At 39.6% G+C, this 25,039-nt stretch overlaps 4 protein-coding genes across 6 annotated transcripts in view; 3 read left to right on the top strand and 1 right to left on the bottom strand.

Annotated features, from left to right (window-relative positions):
* The first annotated feature begins 1,257 nt into the window (after positions 1 to 1,257).
* brix1 (biogenesis of ribosomes BRX1) lies at positions 1,258 to 5,699 on the top strand. Of its 2 annotated transcripts, XM_085279825.1 has the most exons (10): positions 1,265 to 1,673; positions 2,854 to 2,965; positions 3,059 to 3,102; positions 3,186 to 3,256; positions 3,347 to 3,396; positions 3,487 to 3,560; positions 4,530 to 4,580; positions 4,777 to 4,878; positions 4,981 to 5,109; positions 5,203 to 5,699. In XM_085279825.1, the coding sequence occupies exons 1-10, from the start codon at positions 1,524 to 1,526 to the stop codon at positions 5,446 to 5,448; spliced, it is 1,029 nt and encodes a 342-aa protein (XP_085135951.1). In that variant the 5' UTR covers positions 1,265 to 1,523; the 3' UTR covers positions 5,449 to 5,699. The 2 variants fall into 2 exon arrangements, with proteins under 2 accessions (XP_085135950.1, XP_085135951.1); XM_085279824.1 differs by having other exon boundaries at positions 1,258 to 1,673; positions 4,981 to 5,699.
* Positions 5,700 to 5,714: 15 nt separating this feature from the next.
* On the bottom strand, positions 5,715 to 10,311 carry rad1 (RAD1 homolog (S. pombe)). The gene is made up of 7 exons (XM_085279826.1): positions 10,191 to 10,311; positions 9,561 to 9,798; positions 9,339 to 9,447; positions 9,091 to 9,248; positions 8,773 to 8,873; positions 7,728 to 7,826; positions 5,715 to 6,477 (listed from the first exon to the last, which is right to left on the bottom strand). The coding sequence occupies exons 2-7, from the start codon at positions 9,753 to 9,755 to the stop codon at positions 6,300 to 6,302; spliced, it is 840 nt and encodes a 279-aa protein (XP_085135952.1). The 5' UTR covers positions 9,756 to 9,798; positions 10,191 to 10,311; the 3' UTR covers positions 5,715 to 6,299.
* On the top strand, positions 10,259 to 11,961 carry c21h18orf32 (chromosome 21 C18orf32 homolog). The gene is made up of 3 exons (XM_085279827.1): positions 10,259 to 10,401; positions 11,201 to 11,401; positions 11,623 to 11,961. Exons 2-3 carry the CDS (start codon positions 11,222 to 11,224, stop codon positions 11,686 to 11,688), a joined length of 246 nt encoding a protein of 81 aa, XP_085135953.1. The 5' UTR covers positions 10,259 to 10,401; positions 11,201 to 11,221; the 3' UTR covers positions 11,689 to 11,961.
* A 2,124-nt stretch (positions 11,962 to 14,085) lies between these two features.
* dym (dymeclin) overlaps positions 14,086 to 25,039 on the top strand; it is a 59,165-nt gene continuing 48,211 nt past the window's right edge. Inside the window, exons 1-6 of one of the 2 annotated variants that reach the window (XM_085279822.1) lie at positions 14,086 to 14,318; positions 15,336 to 15,542; positions 20,032 to 20,084; positions 20,304 to 20,397; positions 22,007 to 22,143; positions 22,905 to 22,977. In XM_085279822.1, the coding sequence (XP_085135948.1) occupies positions 15,403 to 15,542; positions 20,032 to 20,084; positions 20,304 to 20,397; positions 22,007 to 22,143; positions 22,905 to 22,977 (497 nt within the window). In that variant the 5' untranslated portion in view covers positions 14,086 to 14,318; positions 15,336 to 15,402. The remainder of the gene's footprint in view (positions 14,319 to 15,335; positions 15,543 to 20,031; positions 20,085 to 20,303; positions 20,398 to 22,006; positions 22,144 to 22,904; positions 22,978 to 25,039) is intronic. The other variant, XM_085279823.1, reaches the window with a different exon arrangement.

Below are 25,039 nucleotides of genomic sequence, written 5' to 3'. Positions count from 1 at the left end.
TCACTTAAGGTTCAGAATGAGTTACCATGGCGATGTAACCCGGTAACTGATTGACCTTTTTAGTACAGGGAACCCAGGGTTCATCCTGGAGCTACTTAACAAATAGGCTGTGTCCAAATTCAAGGTCTGCACGCCAGTGTTGCCAACTCCTCAGTAAGGAAAATCACTATTGGTTGTCCTAAAAGTCGCTAGAAGTCGCCAAATGACGCCATCACCTAATTTGCATAATTGATCATGCTAATGTAATTGTAACCTACGTTGTTGGAGAGAGAAATAACATCGTGGAAGAGACATAAAGTGAGTAAAAACGTCCTAAATGCAGTTAGAATTTATTTGGAACTACAAATTAAATTTCTTTTAGCAATTATTGTTTTTTAATGTCACAATTCCAACCCTGCTCCTTTATCCGGGCCTGGACCGGCAAAAGTGACCCGAAATTGGCACTCTGGTGGAGTTACTTTGTGTGTGAGAGTGTGTGTTTATAAGTAGTTTTAAACCTTGTGATCCACAAAACAGCATAACAGTAAAAGAAGAATTGACTGCGTTACAGTCAGTGCGGGAGCAGCGACTTCGCTCATGCGCGATTCATTTGCCGTTTGGACGCACAGGTGTGAACGTCTCCTGCCCTGATAGCAGTTGGGGGAGGACTATCCTCCGCCTGGGAGCGCTTTGGCATATATATATATATATATATATATATATATATATATATATATATATATATATATATATATATATATATATATATATATATATATGTGTGTGTGTGTGTGTGTGTGTGTGTGTGTGTGTGTGTATATATCATAATAATCTAATCTATTATATAGGCCATATTATATTTACATTACCACAGTGAGATGATTTTAGTCTCATGAACAACATTAACTAATTGTTATTTACTAACTAATCTTACATGACTGTTCAGCACAGAAATGACGCCCAACTATCATGTTTTACAGTCCTGTGGTCTCAGCCTCAGATACTCAACTAATCAAAGTGATGTCATGACAAAAATGAATGACCAACAAAACATTTTTCTTCATTTCTGTCAAACAATGCTGTATGTAACGTGTCTCGCGGTTAGTATCATGGTTGCTAGGCAACCTGAACAGCGCGACGAAGCGTATACCGTCCCATTTCACAAGCCTCTCACTTCCGCACTTCTCGTACTTATAGTACGCACCGTACGTAGTATGCGTAGTGCGCGTACTTCAAGCGTGCAGACCCTGAATTGGGACACAGCCATAGAATGGGTTAGGCAGGCAGGTGGAGGCAGGAATTGGCATCATGCCACTCCTGTCTCTATGGCAGGCAGGAGTTACATAATAAATGAACGAATAAATGAATAATTTTTTTCCAATGCCAGGGTTGAAAAAGGGGATCTTTCTTTCTTCTAGAGCCTCCATCGGAAAAAAGACGTTGGGGGTACCATCTCCAGGACACTAGAGGTCACTCTAACTTTTGTTTTATGTTATATTTTTTTCTTCGGATAAGTTTTAGGAGACTTCCGTGTGCGTGCAAACATGTCGCCGTTCAAGAGAAAACGTGCCGGCAAGGATTCCGTTGATTTCAAGCCGAAAAAAGGAAAACTGGTACCAGATGAAGGCAAAGACCTAGAGGAAGTGGGAAGAGAGAAGCAACATGAGATCACGGTGCCAGCGCCGATCTCTCAGGTCAGAGTTATAGCGTGTTATTGTCCACTGAACTATTTTAGCTGGTGAGCCAACTTCAGTTTACCAACTACGCGCTACTTCACTTACTTATCTATAACCTACTCAGTGTGTAGCATCAGATAGAGGAATTCGTTATATCCTAACATTCCCAATCTGATATCGACACAGATATGAACCAAACTGCCTTCTTAAACGTACAGTCGGTATTTAAGGCTAATTAATAGTAAAAAGAAAGAATGTTGTGCTCAAAAATATGATAGTGTGTTATTACGTTCCTTTCAACAAATTGATGCGTTTTAATAAACGCATCGTTAACCCATTAAAAATACATAAATGGCTCGTGATTTTTTTGTGGCGGCGGCCATGTTCCCCCAGCTTATTTAAATACAGTGGCCGGGAAGGACATTTCCACCTAGTCCAATTTTACATGTGAGGCTGAAGTTTGGCTACATGTGTAAAACACCAAAGGAAGAGAACTCGTAGAACTCGAACTATGAGGCTAATTTAAATTCGTGCCTTCGTCTTCAGACGCAAGACTTGAAGGATTATGCTTGTGTTTTATGGTTGTGGAGAAGGGGTCCCCTTCATCAAAGAAACAAAAATGCAAAGGAAAAGAGAGAAGCTCACCAGCATTTTAAGAAAACGTCATCCTCGTTATCCTCACCTCAAGCCAGTGCTTTTGTACATGGAAACAACATGCTAATTTGTTCCTGATGTTGTTGCTGTTACTCATAGTCACTGGCTAAACAACAACAGCACTTGGCTATAAAGTAGACTGTGTCCCAAAAAGGTTTTGCTGTAATAAGCAGTTTGCTTACATCGGAGGGTTTATTCACAAAGCATCAAAACAGCAGCTTTTACCAACAGAAAGGTTCGGCATATCCTCAATAACTCACCTCAGTATGGAGGTCAAAGGTCACTGACCTGTACTACTTCCACAAAGTTTGACGGTCTCTTCCAGATTGAATAAATGTGGATCCCTCTTACCTAGAATTGACAGCTGAGGTAAACAATGGACCAACAGCCTTCCGCAGACAGGGAAAAACTCCCGGGCAGACCCATATCTGTTCTGAACCGTAGTAGAAGAACGCTGTTTCTTTGTTTTGTTGCATTTTAAGACTGAAATTGCAAACTGGTATTTGTTTTAGTTCAATGTTCTGAGCTAAACTGTTTTTAACAGGGCAAATGGACCAACAAGGAAAGAGTTCTGATTTTCTCCTCCAGAGGGATCAACTTCAGAACCAGACACCTGATGCAGGACCTGAGGACCATGATGCCTCATGCAAAGGCAGGTTAGTTTCATGTAGCACTGACCTACAGCATTGCTTCACACAAACACCTGTGTTATCTGTCTTACCTTACTAACCCACAAATCTTGTGCTTAGACACAAAAATGGACAGAAAGGATAAGCTGTTTGTCATAAACGAGGTAAGTTTGCTGTTTAACATCTTAGTTCACTCTTACATAACATATGTAAAGCATCCAGGAGAATAAAGTCATTTGTTTGGCAGGTTTGTGAGATCAAAAACTGCAACAAGTGCCTCTATTTTGAGGCCAAGAAGAAGCAGGACCTCTACATGTGGTGAGAATTTCATTGGTATTACATCTCGTGTACATCAGACTCATAGGAGAGCCAATCTGAACTAAGTTCAATCATGTTCTTGTCCTGTAGGATTTCAAACAGCCCCCATGGCCCTTCTGCAAAGTTCCTAGTCCAGAACAGTAAGTTATTTCGCCACCAAAGCCCTCAAATGCAGCAATCATTTGTTATACGTTGGGAAAAATAATTGCATTGCCCCTCCTCTTTGACAGTTCACACACTGGCCGAACTCAAACTGACAGGAAACTGCCTCAAAGGATCCAGGCCGCTGCTCTCGTTTGATCCTGTGAGTAGAACTGGGTCATAAAGCCGGGAGTAATAAATTAGACTTGCTGTTAGTTTATAATCAGTATGTCTTTATTCCGAATTTGTTGCACTATGAGTCTCATCAACACCACATCAGATATTTATGGTTTAGTGTAGTCAAGGAAATAGGGATGGGAATTGGTAAGAATTTAGCGATTCCAAGATCAATATCATTTATCGATTCGATTACTTATCGATTGTCATTGGGTCCGTTTTGAAAGTCACCACAGTTGCTAAGAAGCAATATAGAAATTACCTTCATGCAAATTAACTGCATGCTGTGGGTTAAATGTTTGAGCAGGTTACACAGAACATGTTAGACATATTACACAGAACACGTTACTTAATTACTCCCTGGAAAAATAATTCCTTACAGTACTCGTTACATTACTTTCATGTTACTCTATAACTTAGCTGAAACACACTATTTAACAATATAAACCTGAGGCTACAACCCCACACACTAACACAAGTCCCTAATGAGAACACTAAGATCTTTCTCTTGGAGAATACAAAGCAGACCACACAAGTGCCGAAGTTGTGTTAGCAGCATAATGCAGTTTTTTCTGTCCAGTTTTCCACTTAACCATTTATCTCAGTCTTTTGTGCAATAAAAGTAAGTGTCCATATCCACGCTCCAGACTGCGTCGCCACTTTCCTCCTCGGACAGGTGAACCGTGCAGGAACCAATAAGAGCGATCGATAGAAAGGCAGAATAACAATTCCAAGGAATTGGACTTCTGGGAATCGGTTTTCTACATAAACTGGTTCTCAATTCCCATCCCTACAAATAGCGTCACAAAACTCTGCACAATGTCTTCGCTCTGATATAAAATTCTCGGCCTGTGATCTGAATAGTGAAAGTTTTTTTGTGTTTAAGTTGAATTTAAGAAAAAACGCCTGAGCAAGAGCTGAAGTTTTTATTTTTACTCTTTATTTTCTTCAACAGAAATTCGATAAGGAGCCTCACTATGCTTTACTGAAAGAGCTCTTCATCCAGGTGCGTTTCCAGGACAGCGTGAATGTAAACTGATTGCAGTTTTTGACACTTTCAGTCTAAAGTCCGATTACATATCATGTTTTTACTGTAAGAACGGAGCAGATGTGATTTTTTTTTTTTTTTTTAAACATTTTTTTCTTGAAGAGTTGAACAAATTGTATTTTCTGACTGAACTCATTCATTTTTTCTGTTGTAGACCTTTTCCACCCCACGCTACCATCCTAAGAGTCAGCCTTTTGTGGACCATGTTTTCACCTTCACCATTGCAGACAACAGGATTTGGTTTCGAAACTACCAGGTACTCTTCTGCCATACTTTTCTAAATTTCATTTGATATTTTATCCCTGGCTTGAGCAGATTCCGAATGAAATATTTCTTATTTTCCTCTGGCTGTGTTCAGATCATTGAGGAAGATGGCTCTCTAGTGGAGATTGGGCCTCGCTTTGTTCTTAACCTCATGAAGATCTTTCAGGGGAGCTTTGGGGGGCCTACGCTCTATGAAAACCCAGACTTCCGTTCTCCTAACATGGTAAAAATCCATTGCACGATAGCTGAAGTTACAATTAATGTTCCTGATATACTAATGTTCTTACATCGAACATCTCTCTGTATGCTCCTGCAGCACCGGAGAGAGATGCGACTGGCAGCGGCAGCCAAAGTGCGAGAGAAGCAGATGGTAAAGGAGATGCAGAAAGGAAAGAAGACGTCTGCGAAGGAGGACCTGGAAAGTGACGTTACAGCGGATGTCTTCCTGACACCAGCTGAGGAAAAGCCCGCTGACATTCAGATGGAAGCGCCTGAGACGAAAGTGGTGAAGAAAAAACAAAAAGCTTTCAAAAGACAAAGGATGCAGATGGCACGCAGGTAACTGGATGGACTGCAATAAGCTGAGTGAATGCTGCTGCCATTATTCAGTAAAAATATGGGAATGTCACCACACAGTCAGGACTCAAGTACAGTATTAGAAACAGTCCTTGGGAAAATATGCATCATGTTTTGTTGCCCCAGTTTATGAACTCCTTTCTTCTTTTTCTAATAAACAAGTTTTTCTTGATGTAATGTTTATTGAGTTGGAGTAAAAACTCTTTTCTATGTCATAGAAATAAAATACCAACTTGATCTCTGTATCCTGTGATGTATACTCCATAAAAGGCTTTTGGAATAGTGTCAGCATAGACTTGGAGGAAGTGTGTCCACAGCTTAAGAGAAATCACACCTATTCAAAATAGGTAGAATAGGTGTTGTTTTAGATCACTGTCTAGTTGTTTTAGATCAGTGAGCTGGGTCTAATGTGTCCTGTTTTACAGGCTGTCAGCCATCTGGAAGCATATGTCAAAAGACGAGCTCTGATATGCAAATATAAAGAGAGCTGCATTTAACAAGTAGACTCAAATTCAGGAGTAACATTCACAAATTGTGAGACTTATGACTGAAAACAGCTGAGTCACTATAGTAATCAATAGAGTACTTGAACACACATCGAACATGCCTCTGTATACTCCTGCAGCACATCGAGCTACGATTATGACGTGTGGCGTAATCATAGAGAGCATAAGAACATCTCTCAAATCTGGCAAATGATGAATCAGTTCATTTTCTGTTTACTCCACTGTGCCCATTACAAGTCCGGCATTTTCTCCATACCTGCCTCCTCTGGCAAACTGGACTCCGGTGTGTAGTTAAGGTGCTTATTACAAGTCAGATTTGAATCTGGTGTTCTCAGTTCTCTTCCACCTCCTCATCGGGACAGCAGTAATATTCTACGAAGCAGATCTGTCCGTCGTCGTTCCTGACCAGGTACTGCAGAGAGAGGAAGCCCCGGTTGTCTGTCCTGACGGAGACTTTACAGGACAAAGCCAAGGCTTTGGTGGACGGCTTCAGGAGGGACATCTTGTATCTGTTTGCAGACAGAATACAAACAAAGCATTACACGGGGATACGCTGAAACTATGCCTAAACTATTTCTCTTGCAGAGATTTTTAACATGATACGATAGAAAGACCAAGAAAACACTTAACACTGGATCCAGGAGTGCTGACTCATTAGTGTCAGCATATCCAGTTGCAGTTGTAAATGTCATTATTTTTCTGTGCTTTTTATTCAGTTACAAGTCAAATGTATCCAGTTAACAAGCTCTATTACATAAGTTATAACAAGTCTGCTTTTAAGGAGATGTAAAGGGGACGAAGAGTCACCGGGGAAATGATTATAATCCTAAACACCTGCATGCAGGTGCTGCAACGTCCTGTGGCCAGACCTCTGGTTAGGAGCCATGCTGGCAATTACAGTTTGCACACAAGTATACAACACAAGGTCAAACCATGGGAGTCTACTTGAGTGAAGTATTTCCAATTCCAGGAATTTCTAGAGCGCCTACAAGGTGAGTGTATACCTATCCGAGTTCATACTTAGGTTAAGGACACTGGCACTAGTTATTAGTGTGTGCACACAAGTGAGTGTCAATATTTTCAAAGCTTAGTTTGTTAATAATAAAAAATATTATCACTGCCCTTTGGTTATTATTATTTTCCCAAAACATAAGCCACAAAATGCTCAGAATTACAATCAAATAAAACAAACTAGATTTAAAGAAAATAAAATGCTAAACAACAGTTTAATACAAATATATTTCAGCATTTCTTATGTTTCATTAAAAATGACTTCTACCATTGCTGGAGGTCATCATTTACAGTCTAGTTTGTTGGCATTACCCGACTGATGCTGGAGAATCTGATCAACTTTGTTGTCCAAGGGTATATTTGACACAGTGACTGAACAGATATACTAATTTTATGACTCTCAAAGGAAAGATGTGTATATTTGGTTATAACTTTTTAATATTTGGATTTATTCATGTCAACATCTTCAACTTTTTCACATTATGATCAGAGTTACCTGCCTGGCAACCATGCGTGAACAGGCATGTAAAAGGGTCAAGACTGAAAATGAGAGTAAAGTCAGTCACAGACAGTCGTGACTGACTTTACAGCGAGATAAAGATCACACATTTTCTGCTATGTCATTCTCTACTGTGTATGACATTTGGTTTTAGTCGCTGTGTTGGTGCTTCCTGTCCTCCCAGTCCACCTATGGCTAGTTTGTGTTCTCTACAGTCTAAATAATCTGCGCATGTGTTCGTGTGCTAACCTGTTCGTTTGTGTCTCGGTGCACTTAAACAGCTCCATCATGTCCGAGTCTTTGGAGTAATCATAATGAGCATTTCCAGCATTCCCAAACGTTGACAACCTTAGAAAATCAACAAATCAAATAATAATAATATAAATGAAAGGTAAAAAGAGCAGCACTTTCAAAAATAATGCAGAGGGGGCAAAGTTAGACTGCAAACTACCTCAGCACACTGATAATGAATGACAGGAAAAAGATCTATTTTGTTACAACAAATCCTTGAAGAAAGTCACTGTGCCTACCTTTAGCTTAGCTATACATTATATTTAGTGTTAGCTTCAATCAGATCGATACAATCCAGCATAAAACATGCCTCAACTTTACCGTTAAGAAGACTTAGTTTCCCAGAAGTGGATTATGTCTAATCCCAAATACTTTTCCCAGTGGATATCGTCAGTGATTTTTCTTTTAAGAGCTTTACACACCAGACTTATAAAAAAGAATTAATTTGAAGATTTTGTGCGTTGAAAATGTTTTTCGGACTCCGATATTTTTCAATTTTCAGAACGAGAATAAAGAGATCTGCCAATCAAACCACTGCATTTGGTAGCAAAAGTCTACTTGTAGCTTAAAACACACACCGGTACTGAAAACTGGTGATGCAGCAAAAGTAAACAACACAATTTCAATACAGAAACACAATCAGTTCTACAAAATGACTTCTCTGCCCCCTCAGATGTGATCCTAACTCTGCCCACAAGAATTCAAACTACCCTAATGACATCTGGAAAGATGTACATACATAAGCGGTCGTGATTCAGCTTCAACTTCTGAATGAAACCGCAAAATTCTCCCTGTTGCTCTGAACCTAGAGTCTCTGTTTCTACCATTTCAGTGTTTACATATGTTGTGTACTAAATTCTGAATTTCATCTGTCCCCCCCCAATGCTCTTGGTGTGTAAAGGACTTTACAGTCATTTTAAACACAGTGATTTTTTTTTAAGGTCAGCAACGTAATCATAAACCAGCACGACACTGTAGAAAAAGTACAGTAAGGACAGCACACCTGAAGTATGGTTGGCTGGGGGACATGGTAATCTGTAGCACTTCACTAGTCATGTCCAGTTCAGAGAAGGCTTCCTTCAAACTCTCTGACTGCAAGATCACCTACAAAAGAGCCAGGGATACATCAGTTGTTACTGAGTTGTGTTTCCTGTTTTTCTAACACCTGCAAATAGTGTTATGCCCGTTGGATTTGTAAAGTAAGGAAACCAGAGAAACTGTAATTTCTGAACTGATTCGTTTGCATTGGTTTATTGTTTCCCATCTGATTTTTTTGTATATTTAATATTCCAGTTTTAATAACAGAAAAAGTGAAATTAACCTTGTTCGTGACATTAGTGCTGCAGAACTCAAAGTCAATCGGTTCTTCTGGTTCTTGCGTGTTAATCTTGCACACGGTCACTACACCACCTTCCTCCAGGAACAACGTCAGAGGGTACCCATACCCCCTGTAGCACATCCGCAAGGCTGTTGATACACCTGCAGCATCACAAGAAACAGATAAAAAGCATGTTGAGTCCCATCTCAGGTGGGGTTTTTTTTAAATTCGTTTATTTTTATGAATTTTACCTGGTGTTGTGGTTCCACCAAATATATTGAGGCAATCAAGGAGAACAGTGAGGTTGATCTGAAAAGCCACCAGATCTTCTCTTATGGTGAACTCTTGGAAGATCTCAGCCTGGGAGACATGAGTACAACTTCACTAAGGTATCAGTATTATAGGATTAAACACAAAGTAAACATACCTGCTCATTTAAGTATGTTCACTGACAAAATACAAGAGAAACACACCTGGATGAAGGCATTGGCCTGCAGACATTTCGAGTCCTCCACTGTGACCTTAAGGCCGTTGGTTGTAGCTGTGAAGATGGCGTGATCTTTGAAGGTGATTGCTTTCAGGATGTTGGAGAGATTGCGAGCATTGTCCAAATTCGCCACTAAAACGTACTGTTCGTCATCGCCTTGCGACTGAGTGGAGAGAGGCATTTTAGCGCTGAAAAAAGGCGCACAGATACCCGCTGTGAGGTCCCTGTAAAGGTAAACACATCGAATTAGCCGCTCCAATCATACATCACATGCGCATGAAGGTAAAACTTTGTTGAATGGCGTATCTTTTATATTCTAAATCGGACAGAATGTAAATGCGCCAAAGTGATTTGTGTCGATTCTACAACACACACACACACACACACACACACACACACACACACACACACACACACACACACACACACACACACCGAACTGTCACTTTGCTTTTACTGAAGTACTAAGCTTGTAAGCTTTTTTTACTGTGGCTCGCTTGGAGTTTAAAACGACGTAAAACACGAATTAACGGTAATATAATTTACATTTGTACTATCTAGATTCTCCTATACATTAATGTATTTAAAATATTCTCCCCAGAAAAACTGTAACTACCTTCGTGTCTCTTATAAAGCTGTTACGCAGCAGTTCTTGTGATTGTTTTTGAAGAAAGGCGCCCGGTGATGAACAACTTCCGCCTGTCGCTCTTCTTCTACGGAAGTTGGATTAAAGTACGTCTTACGTCAGCAACATTCCAGATATTTCGCCATAAAACATACTCTGCCCATCGGTAGTGCGTGACAACATCATTTTGTGATTGGGAGAGGTGAGAGTCTTTATTCTTTTTTCCTCGTGTAACAGTTCAAATCTTTTTATTTTCCTGTCTGAACTTTGGTGACAGTTTTTCATAACAAGCTACCGGGTGTGATATGACGCTAGCTTTAGCTCACTGTTTTATTTGAGCTTAGAGAGCATGAAACCAATAGTGTGTCAACTGTGTCAAGTTAAAAAATGATCGAAAAACAATTTACAGCACACAACAACAGAAATCACGAACAGAGTAATTTGTGTAGTCGTGTGAAAGAAAGCTTCCTTCCACCGTTAACTAAGGTAGCTCAGGTTAGCTTTGAAAACGTCAGTATGGCTGACAGGTCGCTCGGTGTGGAAGACCCAAGCTGCCAGAATAAATAAAACAAACAAAATAATAAACGTCTCAGTACAGTCATTTTTAACGTATATAGACCAGAAGAGTTTAAAATTAACGTAGGCAGTAATTGTTGTAAATATGCCATAAATTTCTTTTTTAAATTTGTGTAACCTATTTATAAAGCAAGATTCTGTTACTTTTCAAATTATGTACACATTTCTGTCATTTCAACCAATATGTTTTTTGCTTTATTTTCGTGTTTTAAAGTGCATGTTGGATTGTTTGATGTGGGGTTTTTGTTTTTGTCGTTTTTGTTTGTTTGTTTGTTTTTTAATTATTGTATAAATGTTAATAAATTCATGAAATGTTAGTAAATCATTCTACAGGAACCTTGTAGCAATATCTCAACAACCAACCATAAACTTACTATGTATTTTTTTTTTTTTTTACAACTCACAATATTTTTTCTCTGTTGTAGGTTTTTCCATTTTTACCAGCTATGGTGTGCATTCCCTGTATTGTGATTCCTGTCCTCTTGTGGGTCTACAAGAGGTTCCTGGAGCCTTATCTCTATCCTTTTATTTCACCCATTATTAATATATTCTGGAGCAAAAAGGCAGTGCAGGAGACCAGTGCTAATGACCAAAAAGTTAGTGAAAAGAGTAATGGGACTTGCAAGGTAAGTAAATGGAAAATTTTTGTGATGTTTTCATTAAGAAACTTAAAAATAATTATGGAAATATTTCCCAGCTCTGGTATATAGAGCGAATATATCTAAAAATGATAGTAAAACTAATAGGAGCCACTCAAAGGGTCTCTGTGTTGTGTCATTTTTAACGTATAAGTTTCATAGTTATTTGATTTGAAGTTTTAAAAAAAAATTTCACTCATGTTTTTCAGCCTGAAAGCAACGGCGAGGCCACTGCTAATGGATCTACAATAGCAACGGATAAGAAGACAGACTGACGCCTCAAAATATATTCAATGCTTCAGAAACAATGTAAATATTTAATTCTTCTAGAGAAACTATAAATTAACTTATAAATCACCTTAGAATTAATTGGATTTTATAACCTTCCAATTGTTATTTGGAGCTTGTTTTTATTTTTGTCATCCATCTTGTTGATATATTTTCTGTTAATCATTAATTGATACAGCTGTTTATTGTATTGAAGGACATAGATTTTGTAAGTTAAACTTTAAGCATAAATAATGAATAAAATAAACAAGACCTCTTAAGTGCTTCTGCTGCTTTTTCTTCATTTTGAATAATGTGTTCTCTTCATATTTGAGTTGTTAAGAAAGCTGTTTTGTTCATATAACTTTGAAATAATTAAAATAAATATGAAAGAATGTTAGCAACTTGACACGAAAGTAGAATAGAATAGAATTAGAATAGAATTCAACTTTATTGTCATTGCACATGCACAGGTACAGGGCAACGAAATGCAGTTTGCATCCATCCAGAAGTGCTTTAGTGATATAGATATATTACAATATATATTAGCAATAATATAGATATGTGAGTATATTACAGAAATGGGTCTATTATGGTATGTTATAATGTACACGGTATGAAGTATGTTGTGAATATTCTATAACTATAAGTATGTACAGGCTGTAGTGAGTACAAGCTATGTACAGGATATGAACAGGATATAAATATGAAAAACTATACAGAATATGAAATAAATAACTTTACAGAATCTGGGATATACAGCTATACAGAAATGGGAACTATGCAAGTTGTAAGCAGTTGTAGGATTAAAGATTATCGAATGTACAGAATGATTATTTACACAGAGCTATACATTAGTGCAGTTAAGATAAGTGAGGGTGTAGATAGTTTCTACAGAGGCTATATAAAGTGCTAGTGGTTGTGAGTGGTGGTTCAGTCCATGTTATTATTGTGTTTGAGGGTACAGTTGTCCATTGTGGGTGTGTGTATGTTCAGTCCATGAGTTTAACGTGGGTCAGATGTCAGGAGGCAGAGTTCAGGAGTCTGACAGCTGTGGGGAAGAAGCTGTTCCGGTACCTGGTGGTCTTAGTCCGGAGGCTCCTGTAGCGCCTCCCAGAGGGCAGGAGGGTGAAGAGTCCATGTGATGGGTGACTGGGGTCTTTGATGATTTTCCCAGCCCTTTTCAGACACCGCTTCCTGTAGATGTCTTTTATGGCAGGAAGTGGTGCTCCGGCGATGCGCTGGGCAGTTTTCACGACCCTCTGCAACGCCTTCCGGTCCGAGGCAGAGCAGTTCCCGTACCAGACTGTTATACAGTTGGTCAGGATGCTCTCGATGGTGCAGCGATAGAAGTTCACCAGGGTGTCTGAGGACAGGTGGTTCTTCCTCAGAGTCCTCAAGAAGAAGAGGCGCTGGTGAGCCTTCTTGACCAGCTTGGAGCAGTTGGTCGTCCAGGTGAGATCCTCGGAGATGTGGACTCCCAGGAACTTGAAGCTGCTCACACGCTCCACAGCCGTCCCCTTAATGTGGATGGGTGGATGTGGGTCAGCATTCCTCCTGTAGTCCACGATGAGCTCCTTGGTCTTCTCGGTGTTAAGCAGCAGGTTGTTTCTGTCGCACCACTCAGCCAGACGATCCACCTCCTCCCTGTAGGCGGCCTCATCGTTGTCACTGATGAGGCCAATCACCGTGGTGTCATCTGCAAACTTAATGATGGTGTTGGAACCATCAGCAGGTCTGCAGTCGTGGGTGAAGAGGGAGTAGAGTATAAGTAGGTATAAACTAAAAATTTAGACCTGACATTTATGTGTACTGCCAGTAGTAACAGTGTTGCATGTACAGTGCAAGAATTACTCCAGACATAGAAGCAGCTGGGAAACGTTTGTCTTTGTCACACATTGCTCAAAAAGGAAAAATATAGTTAATAACATTTAATATCTTTATAGTATTGGAATATACCCTACACTGATCAGCCACATTTAAGCCAGTGAAGTGAATGCTATTATTGACTTGTTACTGTGTCTGCATATGTTCTGTTGTGTAACTTGGCTTCCCCTTATTCAAACACGTTCACCATGATGCTGACCGGGCTGCCAATTTTCCAAGATGCCTCAGGACACCCCATAATTCGAAATATATATGCTTAAAATCACCTAGCAATAGCCTAAAATAAAAGTGTTTTTTTTTTAAACATATAAACAACATGTACTGCCACTATTATTTTTTTTAATCTTATGTTATTAATATATATTTTGCTGTTAGTTTACGAACAGCCGAAACAATGCGATAGCATGGGCATGCACTAGTTATTAAAAAAATGTAAAATAGAGAAGTTATAAAAATAGAGGGCAGCAGTTCTATAGCTTCCAACCAGACGAACACACGAAGAAGATGTAGTAAACGCCCATATGTCGTCATTACGCACAGGGTGGCTACGTGGAAAACATGGAGGAAAGGAGTATGTAGAGTAAACTTAACTGTCTGAATTACAAAACAATTTCAGACCCTTTCCTTTGTCATTCGTACTTAATAAATCAACTGGACTAAACTTCAGGTCACTTTAAAAGACAGTAGTCGCCCCTGAACGGTCCTGGGAATCGGCAGAGCCGCGGAGAGCTGAGAGAAGCGTTTATGACAGGTAAGCTGAGCGGTCAGCTGGCTGCTCTCTGTATATGCGTTATTAACCACTGGCTAAACCAAAGCACTCCTCAATGAGAAATTTATTAGCGCCTGTTTCATTCTTATGTGGGACTTTGAGTTTATATTGCTTACTGTGAAAACTGCTAAGCTGCAGGCTATTTCCTGCGCTTGAAATCAGTATGGTCAAGCTAACGTCGTGCAAGTAGATTTAAAAAAAAATATTTAAATAGTGTCATTTAAAGTAAATGTTGAAATAATATAATGAATATGAAAACGTAATTTTAGCTCTTGCTGGAGAAAGAAAAATTGTCCTTTATGGTTTAGCACTGCAAATATTGTAAATACTGTACTCCACTTCACTTGTGCTGACTACACCTGTGTGTCTAAGGTGTGTCGTTAGAAAAAAAACAAAAGCCATGTCCTGGTTCAGTGTGTGTCGTCCTGCTGTGATGCTGTGAACTTTGGCTTTCAAGGATGAGTTTGTGTTTGAGTTGGTGAGATCTGTTTTACAGGTTTTGTAATGCACGAACATGAAGAACCAGGAGTGTATATAGACTGGCTCTCACTCGTATATAGCACTCTTGCGCTTAAGCTCTGAGAGCACTTTATACAGCACGTGTCATCACAACTTTACACACAGACACACTCACACATATTCATACAAGCACATTTTATATGTCTAAGTGCTTTTAATCAAACATTTACACTCCAGTGAATGCAACTCTGGGTTCAGTGTCTTCCCCATGCAACCTGCAGTAGCCAGGGATCGAACCTATCCAATTGAACCACAGTCATCCCTGGCACCCCTGGTGCCCTTGTTTCTTAAAGCCCAAAGCGACAAGGATGGCCTCTGTCTATTCCTATTTAGATCTGAGTGTAGGAGATGTATAAATGTAAGCAGAAGCTCATTCATTCTCACATTAACCTTAATGAACTTGCTAACTCTGTAGTTAATTTGAAGCCCAGTTGTTTATTGTTTGTGCCTCCAAAGATTAAAGCATTTTCTTTGTCCCAGGTTTTGGCATATGCCTGGTGAAAAAGCAGTGAAGAGCAGCGAGTCTGGCTGAGCACAGCCAGCAAAGATGGGAGCCAACACCAGTCAGGTCAGTGACCTGTCCGATAATCCCAGCCTCAAGGCCCTGGTGGGCACAGAGTCCATATCGGAGAATGACCCTTTCTGGAACCAGCTCATCTCCTTCACCTTCATCAGTCCCACCAGCAGGTAAAAAGGAACACTGTGTTAAGGCACACACCTGAAATTCAATACACCTGTCAGCCATCACATTAAAACCGCAAACAGTCATTGCAGTGTTCTGCTTTGTCTCCAAGCATTTATGTTACTTTAAAAAGACCACTCACATTAACATTGTTGCAAACCAATTACACCCATCCATGGCAACTACAATCCCCGATGACATCCTACCCTACTAGCACATTAGTCCCATCAGACATATCTAGGATGTTCCATAGCCAGCCCAATAAACAATTGCCCCACCTCGCAACACAATCGGGTGTGGGGAGGTGTCCACATAACTTTTACTTGGCATCACTCTGCTCGTTTCAATTACTTAATTAGTAATTTATTAGCTAAGTCAAATAATTGAGGCTATGACATCTAAACACCACTTTACTGTACTTTATAACTTTTATACACAATGTGACGCTTTAAATCACTCAGATGAAACCTTCACATATCAAAACCAACAAAACAAGCAGTAAGTCAGGAAGGCAAACAGAGTGGAGGAAAAATTCATATTGACATAAGTGAATTTTCCTGGGTTGCAGCCCTTAGATACCCTGATGTTTTTAATAATGGTTTGTTCCCTCCACCACAAGGGAACAAAGCCTTCTAGTTAGAAAGTCCTTTTAAGATTTACACCCGAGATTTAAGATTAAACTGTAAACCGGAGGTTTGCAGAGATCACCTGAGCAATGATCTAACAGGGCTGCTGATCTGCTTGGCTGTGATCAGACCAGTTAACCGTTAACGTTTAGTTCCTTTGTAAACAGCACTGAGAAGGAAAGGCACCTTGTTCTCGCTTTCAGGTGGACCATGACTGATTGACTGATGTTACATATTAATCTACTAATGTTGTGATGTTTTCCATTCATAAAATAAATATAGCTACAGTATCTACCAAGTAACAGAAACAAAAGGCACATGTAACATTTTGCATTCATACTTAGTGTTTGTCTAAAATAAGACTGAGAAATAGTGTTGTCTGTATTAAGGCAAAAAGTTGAGCCCTGTCCAAGTATACAGCAAACTGCTGTATACTTGGACAGTGGGGGTCGGTCATGAGTAATCATCACTTCAAGTCGTCCGTTTGAACATTGAAATTTCTGGTGTTGGTTTCTTCCTGTGTGTATTTGCCCTTACACTCTAATTGCTGCTCAATAAGATAAACACAAATAGCTAAAATATCAGGTTGCTGCTATATTGAATCAAACTACTGAATGGTAATTTATAATAACTAGTGCTCTTGGAGTGCTGTGTCTGCTACAGAAGGACACACAGAGATTTCTTAACAAATTTTGTTGTATGACATTTTAAGAAACCTCATGTTCACCCTTTAATGATGAAAGTCATGTGAACCCATTGAGCACTTGCAGGTTCAGAAAGTGGAACATTGTTGCTTTTTCTAATGGCTTGGTTACATATGTAGCACTTTCATGCAGCGTTTTATGCGTGTCATTCTTCTCCAGTATTGCAACAGTGGGTTTGGCTGTCCCTAATGGCTCTACTTCTGTTATTTGTTCAAAGGCTTATAACCCTGTAGTTGTGTAAGGCACTTGGCCTTTAAACAAAAAGAAATAAATCTTTAATTATTTAAAACGCAAAAAGTCACATGGTGAGACGTGATCAAACAAGAGACCTTCAAACTGATTGTTTGTGGACACACATCTTTTTGCACAATTTCCTCTTGTTCTGAAAGTTGAATGATGGCCAGTGTCACTGTCTTTGTGCCATGATAAATAAGTAGTTGAAGCCAGCAGCTAGCTAAAATAGCACAGAAACAGGAAATGGTGTAAAGTAAAATTAGGTGTAGGTCAGGATAAGTGTTTGCTGTTGTCATGGTTACATTTAAGAGTAATAGTATGGGGTATTGTTAATGTAAAAGATGGTCAAGTCTGGCACCACACTTAATCAGGTTCCCACCAACTCTAAAGCTGCTCACAGGAATGGTTGTCAATACAGCAGAAGAACAGACAGATTTCTCAAAGTATTAGGAAGATAAACCACTAATGATTTAATTACTAATAATCTGAGAAAACTCTGCCTCTTCTTCTGTTCTTCACCTGTATTGACAACTGTTTATCTGAGTGAAATGGAAGCGCCTGCACGTTAAACTCAGCAGCTGCGCACACCAAAAAAGCCATCGTGCACACAAGAGTGTCTGCTTTGGACGTGCTGCTACATGCTGCTACAGTTTTACAGTCTCGTGAGTAACTCTCTGCTACTTACTATACTTTCACTGTCTGAAGGCAGAGCCGAAAGGAGGATGGGGGTCCTGGGGTCCTGTGACTGGTCACTTTGATGGACTCTTCAGTTTACTGGGTTACACTGAGTGACGGAACAATGTTTTAAACTTTGTTTTTCAAATTGTAAACAAATAAAGTTGTCAAATTAATCATCAACAGTCACTGTTTGCTGTGCAGCAGTGAAAATACAGACAACTGTCCCGGTAATGTTAAAGAAATATTTTAAACCAGAGAATTCTAAGGCAAGTTCTGAAGCCTCTGCACTGCTGTCCCATTAATCTGTTGTATAGTATTACATATCGTCTATGATTTAAAAAATTAAAAACAAAAATGTCATACAATGATCAGGAAAGGAATTTTGCATCAGAATCTGGAAATTGTAAGTTTGGCCAAAATACAAACATTTAAACCTGTCAACAAAAGGTTGTTCTGTCTGCAGCAAACAGGTGTAACTGCACATACGTGACTAGATGGGAGTGCTTCAAACATGGCCTGGAATTCTACAGTGTTTAAGTACAGAGGAGAAATGGCTCTTTAATATTGTTTTTGCTAGTCTCTTTATGAACTTTAGGATTTAAACAAACAAATATATAAACTTACCAAACAAAACTTAAAATGATTTCTAGAACATTGTGACAACAGAAAGCAGATGCTCAATCATCCAGGTAAGTAAATCCCAAAAAGTTGATTCTGTTCATCTGGACGTAGCGTTTTTAGTGGGAGAAACATTTGATCAGTGCTTTGATCAGTAGTTGTTGATCAATGGTCATGAGAATTTGCCTACTAATGATCAAGGAACTCACCTCCCAGCCCATTGTTCATTCATTGGTGCTGGTTTCAGGCATTATGCAAATGTACTGTTTATAAGATTGGGGAAACCTGCAGTCAGCTGAGACTGAAGAAGTCACTTGGATGAGTGACGGAACGTTTCTCCCACTGAAAACGCAACATCCAGATGAACAGAATCAACCTTTTGGGATACAACAGACATGACTAAAGTTAATCATGTGGTTAGCGGCACAGAGATAACCACAATGCATAAAAAAATTAGACACCTTGCACATAGCGGTTACAAGTATGCTGTGTAATATAGTTATAAGAGCCTTTAGATTTCCACAGCATCATAGCAACGACCTGAACTGTTTGTTAGACACTAGTTCAGACAAATGAGCTACCTACCAACAACAGCCTGTCACATCTTACTCTCCTATCCACCCCACAGACTGTCTGTTCAAAGAACCTGAAATATTATCTGGATGAACTATTACAGTGGAGCCCTGTAGCCAGATGTGTACAACTGGTAGCAACAATAAACTATTTTATATTTGTTCACATTTTATAAAACAATTTGATCTTCTTCTTAGAAATTATGTGTGCCTCTCGTTATGATGATTTTTTTTTTTTTTTAAATGATAGAAGCTATGTAAGATCGGGAAAGCGTTCTTATTTTTCATATTGTAAACAAATACAGTGTTTCTTTCGGTTCTACATCGTAACTCAGTTTAACACAGTAACCTGAAGTGTCCATCAAAGTGACCAATCACATTAGAGCCCCGTTCTCTGTAGGTTCTGCCTCCAAACAGGTACGTTTATTCGCGCTAGGAGGATTTCTCTCCAAGCACCGAGCTACTGTGAGAATGTAAAGCTGTAGCAGTGCATGGAGGTTTTCATTGGTAGTGACCTGGATGGACAGGGTTGGAGATGAGTATAACAGAGGGACAGCGCAGGTTGAGCATTTTGTAAATAAAATCAGGGAGGGAAGTTAAGTTTTGTAGGTTTGGACATGTGCAGAGGACAGAGAGTGGACATCTTTGGCAAAGGATGCTGAATATAGAGCTGCCAGGCAGGAGGAAAAGAGGAAGATCACAGAGGAGGTTCATGGATGTGGAGAAGGACATGCAGAGGAGGGTGTTTGGTTTAGGTCAGATGGAAGCAGGATGATCCACTCTGGTGACCCCCAATGGGAGCATCCAAAAGAACAAGAAGATGAGCGACCAGTGCCTTTAACTAAACCATGATTTATAACTGAGTCATGCTCTGTATCTTTGCATGTTGTATGTATTATTCAGACATTTGTTTAACTTTGTTCTTTTTGTCCCTGTTGACTTGCATCTTATTGTTGTGTAGTACCTTGAGTTTCCAGCAGAGGGAAGGTTACTCAAGCAGTCAGCTCCTTCTGTCCATTTTAACCTGACTTGTTCTCTTCTGTTTGTTTTTTTGTTTCACAGTGGAGACTCTAAGTTACTGGAAGAAGCTGTCATACCCCTGGCCAAGATCCTCAGTATGTTAGCTACTACATAAATAATTTCACATAATACGTGTTTATGGAAGAATATGTCTGAGTAGTCCCAAAGAAAACTGACTTCTCAAGAGTTTGAATTTTAATCATAACATTTAAGTTACTGAATGCTAAATTATCATATTTTGAGGTTTCTGTAGTTTATGTAAAGCTTTTAATAATAAAGTTTTGTCCCCCCCCCCCCCCCCCCCCCCCCCCAAGTTGAAAACAATCCGAGAACGGGGAACTTTGGCGCTCTGGTGAGAATTTTCCTGGGAAGAACCAAAGAGCTGAAAATCTCTACAGAATGCCAAGAGTGAGTATGAGAACCTCAGAGGGGAAGTACTGACTGTCAGTGATGGATTCAGTGCAGGCCACTTATTGTTTGAGAGAGAGAGAGAGGAACGCTGAAGTAGTTGCACTTTCCCATGAGAAAAACTGCAGAGGTATAACTATCAACATACGTATGTGGCAATAATCAGCGCTCACAGCCAAAGCTCCATTTCCACAGAGACCGACTCTTCCCAAGTCACCAAATGTTTTGGGTGGGAACTCTTCCTTCTGTGCTGAGCAGCATTAGAAGTTGGAGTTATTGCTCCTCTTCTCTTTTTCTCACATTTCATAGCAGGTCTGTCCCACAAATCCACATTTTCTTGGTGTGACATAATTGGTGTGTGCAAATAGTTAATTGCAGAGACTGACATACACCTCAGTATTGGTCTTTAGTGGTTGTGAAACTTGGCTTGCAGTGGGTGGTTTCTTTCGTGTTTGTTTCTCAAACTTATGCAGTTTTGGGGAGTTACTAGGTACATGTAATGGAATAATTAAATGCAAAATATGTTTAGTTTATTCCTTTTAAAAAGGTTTTAAAAAGGGGATTAAGTATGTTGCTTCCTGTTAAGTTACACTTCTTTCTCAAAACCCAGAGCCTTAGGTTGGGCATAGAATCCCTCTTAAATGTGCCACATCACAGATGAAGGGAGACAAAGCAGCTAAAGTTCCTCTAGTTAATTTTCCTTTGTCAAAAAAGAGGTTTTCCCCTACTAGCAGAGCTTTCCAGATGTTGGGCAGACTGTTTTTTCCCCACTTAAGGATCTGCTCATGCTGTAAGGATTGCATTTACATATTTCTAGGGTTTGATAACGGTGTGATCTGGCTGCCTTCAGATGCCTTTGCACATTGTGTGTAGATAACTATCCAGGTAAACATGTCATTTTAATGTCAGCTGTAAATGGCATATCAGAGAAGTTATGGCCTAGTTTTGAGCATAATGCAAAAATTCTTCACCCCCAGCTTCTTTGTAGTCGTGTCACAGTGATAATACTTCAGTCAGAGCTACTTTGCATTTAAGTTTGGATACAATCAATGGATTTTTACCAGATGTTTCAGAATCAGCCCAGAAGTGTCACTGCGCTCCACAGATGTTAAAGTAGTGCCAGGTCTGTTCTTACAGAAGCCACTACAAGCTCTACAAGGCACCTGAGGAAAGCAGGAAGCGAAAGATTAGTTTTCAAAAATAAAAGCCCTCATACACATGAAACACTTTTAAAATGTTCAGTGTGTTTAAAGCTGTATAAAAGACAAAACTGTGTCAAAGACTGAGCTTCATCGACATTGCTGGAGTTAGAGTTAATCAAGAAACGCTTAGATTACGAGTTCGCAAAGTTTTTATGCCTATTTAGAGCTTATTTATCACTTTTACTAGTAGCAGATGAGCATAATATTCAGCCATACATACTTTTATTGTTACACCCATAGGCTGTGCAAAGACTTGCTATTGGCTCACTCTCAGTCATCTGAGAGCCCTGATTTTTAGCTGAAAAGCTGCCACTAGTAATTTTTTGTTAAATGAAATGCAAATCCATCTTTTAACCACCCAGAAGCATGCCCATGAGATGTCTTGGTTTTGTTTTTCTCTTCCACAGCCAGCTTTTTATCTGGCAGGCCCACAATGCACTGTTCATGATTCGCTGTCTGCTCAAGGTCTTCATCAGGGAGATGAGTGAAGCTGAGCTGCACCAGCAGTTCTCCTACCAGGAGAGGGCACCAGGATCCTGCGGAGGTGAGCTCCAGTATCTTTTTCACAGGCAGGGCCACAGACTACACAAAAGAGTCAGCTTGAAAAGATTTTGCTAAAAAAAAAAAAAAGGTGCTCTCTTAGAATCAGTAGCAATGTTGAAAATTTCTTGAGTTTTTTGCACTTGAGTGCACCTTACGCAAAACGTCACGTTATCTGTTAGGAAATCTTCAGCATTCTTTACGTTTTTGGTTTCCAAGTGAGTTCTTGGAAGTGAGTAACAGAGGTTATGGCCTAGTTTTAGATGTCTCATATAATAACTGTCAAATGTACGAGACTTCCTTTCATACTTAAGCCAATTCTGAATGTCTCTTAAATTGAATGAAGTTGAATTAATTGGTCTTTGCAAAATGGTTTATCCTTCCATCAGTTTCTTGCTGCTTATGTGAGTTCAGGACACACTAATATAATTAATTATGTCATTAGGAATTATCGTGCTAAACTGCTGGAAAATATGATTTAACATTAAACAGTTTTAGACTTTGTTGTTCTACCGGTTTGTCATCATTTGTTCATCTTTTGCAATTATAATCATGACGAAAGTATGAAATGGATTCTGTGTGATATCCTTATTAAATAGTACTGTGTTATTTCCTCTGTTTAATGGACATGAAAACACAGAGCGACCTGTGGGAACTAAGGATTGGATTAGTGGCAGATTAGTCGAGCAGAGTTGCGACAACTAACCTGATACTGTCTTATATTCAGTGTTTTTCATATATTTACTTTATCAATCCCTTGTGGAGAAACAGGAAGTGAAGACCTTCTTGAGGAGCTGCTGTCCAACCTTGTTCACCTGATCGTTGAAGTGCCGCTGCTGTAAGTCTCTCCCGTCTTTTGCGTGAGGAAAAAGGTGAATTAAACACTCTAAAAAGGTCGGGCATGTCAGAGCTATTCTGAAACGGTGAGAAAGATGCTTACAGCCTAAATGTTTGAAAACATTGCCTGAGTGATTGGACTTGTAATAGTCCGTGATCACTTGTTTCCCCCTGTTAATATGAGTAGCATGTTAGTGACTTAGGAGCTAATGAAAAGCAGTTTGTATGTGTTGTTCTGTTTGCGTGCTGCGCTTGCTTATTCTTGTCTTGAGTCACTAACCAAGAGAAGATGAAATCCATTAAGGAACACGGCATACTGACATGCTGGAACTCTGATGTTGGCAACACGGCGATCCGAAAGAGCGAAAGTGTTGGTTGTTTGGGGGAAGAGAAAAAGCTTGGAATGAAAGTTTAGGAGCATTTCCAGGGAGTGGGAGTGGAGGGAACATAATGTTTGAAAAATTGTATCAGGCTTTAGTCCCGCTGGGCGGTGTGAACACAAACATCCTCTGTGTTTACTTATCAATAAGTGAATGATTTTTTAAAAAGTACACGCAATATGTTTAGAAAAGCAATCTCCTCGAGCTTTTCAAAATAAATTTGTCGAATCATGATTGACGTCTTCTTGTCACAGCATCTTCCACTTGTTCTGTGCGTCGTTCCGGATACCTTCTCTCACCGTCTGCCTCTATTTTCTCTGCACCTCTTCACCTTTCGCTCTCCTTTTCTTCTCTTGTCTCCAAACATCAAACTGTGGCTCCTGTGTAAATGCATTCAACATTCCAACATTATTCATTGTTCCAAGCTTAAAATCGCTCTCTGTTTTTCTTCCCTTCACCACTTTGTGGCTGTTAGCCCATTTCCCCTCTACGTGCTCCTGGCTTGGATGGGAAACCCACCATTCTTTTAGTTAGCTTCCCCCAAGTCCCAAGCAGACTCCTGTGCCTTTTTTGTGGCTTTGTCTCACGAGTACGAGAGTGGTTATTTTTCCATTCACAGGTATCCAACTAAAACAGTAGCTGATTGGTGACAAAGTACTTTGCAAAGCTAAAAAACAGCACGCAGTAATGGAATTAATTTCAAAACAGAAATTTAAGTAGCCCATAAAACTGGCTTAAAGAGTGCAGTGTGCATGTGCAGACTTCACACAGAGCTTCTAAGTATGTACTGGATTCAAAAGACAATGTTTTGACATGACTGGGCCTTTATCATGCACAATGCACTGTTTCTATGCAAACTGTGAGAGCTGATCTGTCCGGGTGACATAGGCTCCAGCTCCCCTCAGCCCTGAATTGGATATTAGTAGTATGACAAATGTTTACTTAAATTAATTACAGAAATATTATGTAAGAGTAGGTCACGGATTGTAGGTTCTGATTTTTAAATGGCTGAACAGGAACAACCTGAGCTTCTTGTATAATATTACACTACAGTATATACACTGTAGTATACAGGGTGGGCCATTTATATGGATACACCATAATAACATGGGAGTGGTTGGTGATATTAAAGTCCTGTTTGTGGCATATTAGTATATGTGAGGGGGCAAACTCCTCAAGATGGGTGGTGACCATGGTGGCCATTTAGAAGTCGGCCATCTTGGATACAACTTTTGTTTTTTCAATAGGAAGAGGGCCATGTGACGTGCGTTCACCAGATATCAACACGATTTCGATCCGCTCCTCACGTGTTTACCTCTTCGACATGTCAATGGCTGTGAACAAAGAGAAACTTGTAAATAACTCATGAAAGAATAAAGTTACGCTGAAACCAAGCACACCATTGTTTTTCTTGTGACATTACCAATAAGTTTGATGTGTCACATGGTCCTCTTCCTATTGAAAAACCAAAAGTTGTATCCAAGATGGCCGACTTCTAAATGGCCACCATGGTCACCACCCATCTTGAGGAGTTTGCCCCCTCACATATACTAATGCGCCACAAACAAACTTTAATATCACCAACCATTCACATGTTATTACGATGTATCCATATAAATGGCCCACCCTGTGTTTCTAACTAACTAAGCAGCTCATTTTCTTTCTTTTGCCAATACTTTCTTT

This window comes from Mchenga conophoros, linkage group LG7 (genome assembly GCF_057382185.1).
Source record: "Mchenga conophoros isolate Kocher_MC1m ecotype Shallow Benthic linkage group LG7, M_conophoros_male_GT1.1, whole genome shotgun sequence".
Taxonomy (NCBI): Eukaryota; Metazoa; Chordata; class Actinopteri; order Cichliformes; family Cichlidae; genus Mchenga; species Mchenga conophoros.
Note: the sequence above shows the minus strand (reverse complement) of the source record. Positions and strands in the feature narration are given on the sequence as shown.

Excerpts from the sequence above, each read along its gene's own strand:
- brix1 (XM_085279824.1), top strand. The coding sequence starts at position 1,524 with ATGTCGCCGTTCAAGAGAAAACGTGCCGGCAAGGATTCCGTTGATTTC. Across the intron at positions 3,397-3,486 it reads AAAGTTCCTAGTCCAGAACA|TTCACACACTGGCCGAACTC; the intron begins GTAAGTTATTTC and ends CCTCTTTGACAG. Across the intron at positions 3,561-4,529 it reads CGCTGCTCTCGTTTGATCCT|AAATTCGATAAGGAGCCTCA; the intron begins GTGAGTAGAACT and ends TTTCTTCAACAG.
- rad1 (XM_085279826.1), bottom strand. The coding sequence starts at position 9,755 with ATGCCTCTCTCCACTCAGTCGCAAGGCGATGACGAACAGTACGTTTTA. Across the intron at positions 8,874-9,090 it reads GCACTAATGTCACGAACAAG|GTGATCTTGCAGTCAGAGAG; the intron begins GTTAATTTCACT and ends GCTCTTTTGTAG. Across the intron at positions 6,478-7,727 it reads ACCGAGACACAAACGAACAG|ATACAAGATGTCCCTCCTGA; the intron begins GTTAGCACACGA and ends GTCTGCAAACAG.
- c21h18orf32 (XM_085279827.1), top strand. The coding sequence starts at position 11,222 with ATGGTGTGCATTCCCTGTATTGTGATTCCTGTCCTCTTGTGGGTCTAC. Across the intron at positions 11,402-11,622 it reads AGAGTAATGGGACTTGCAAG|CCTGAAAGCAACGGCGAGGC; the intron begins GTAAGTAAATGG and ends CATGTTTTTCAG.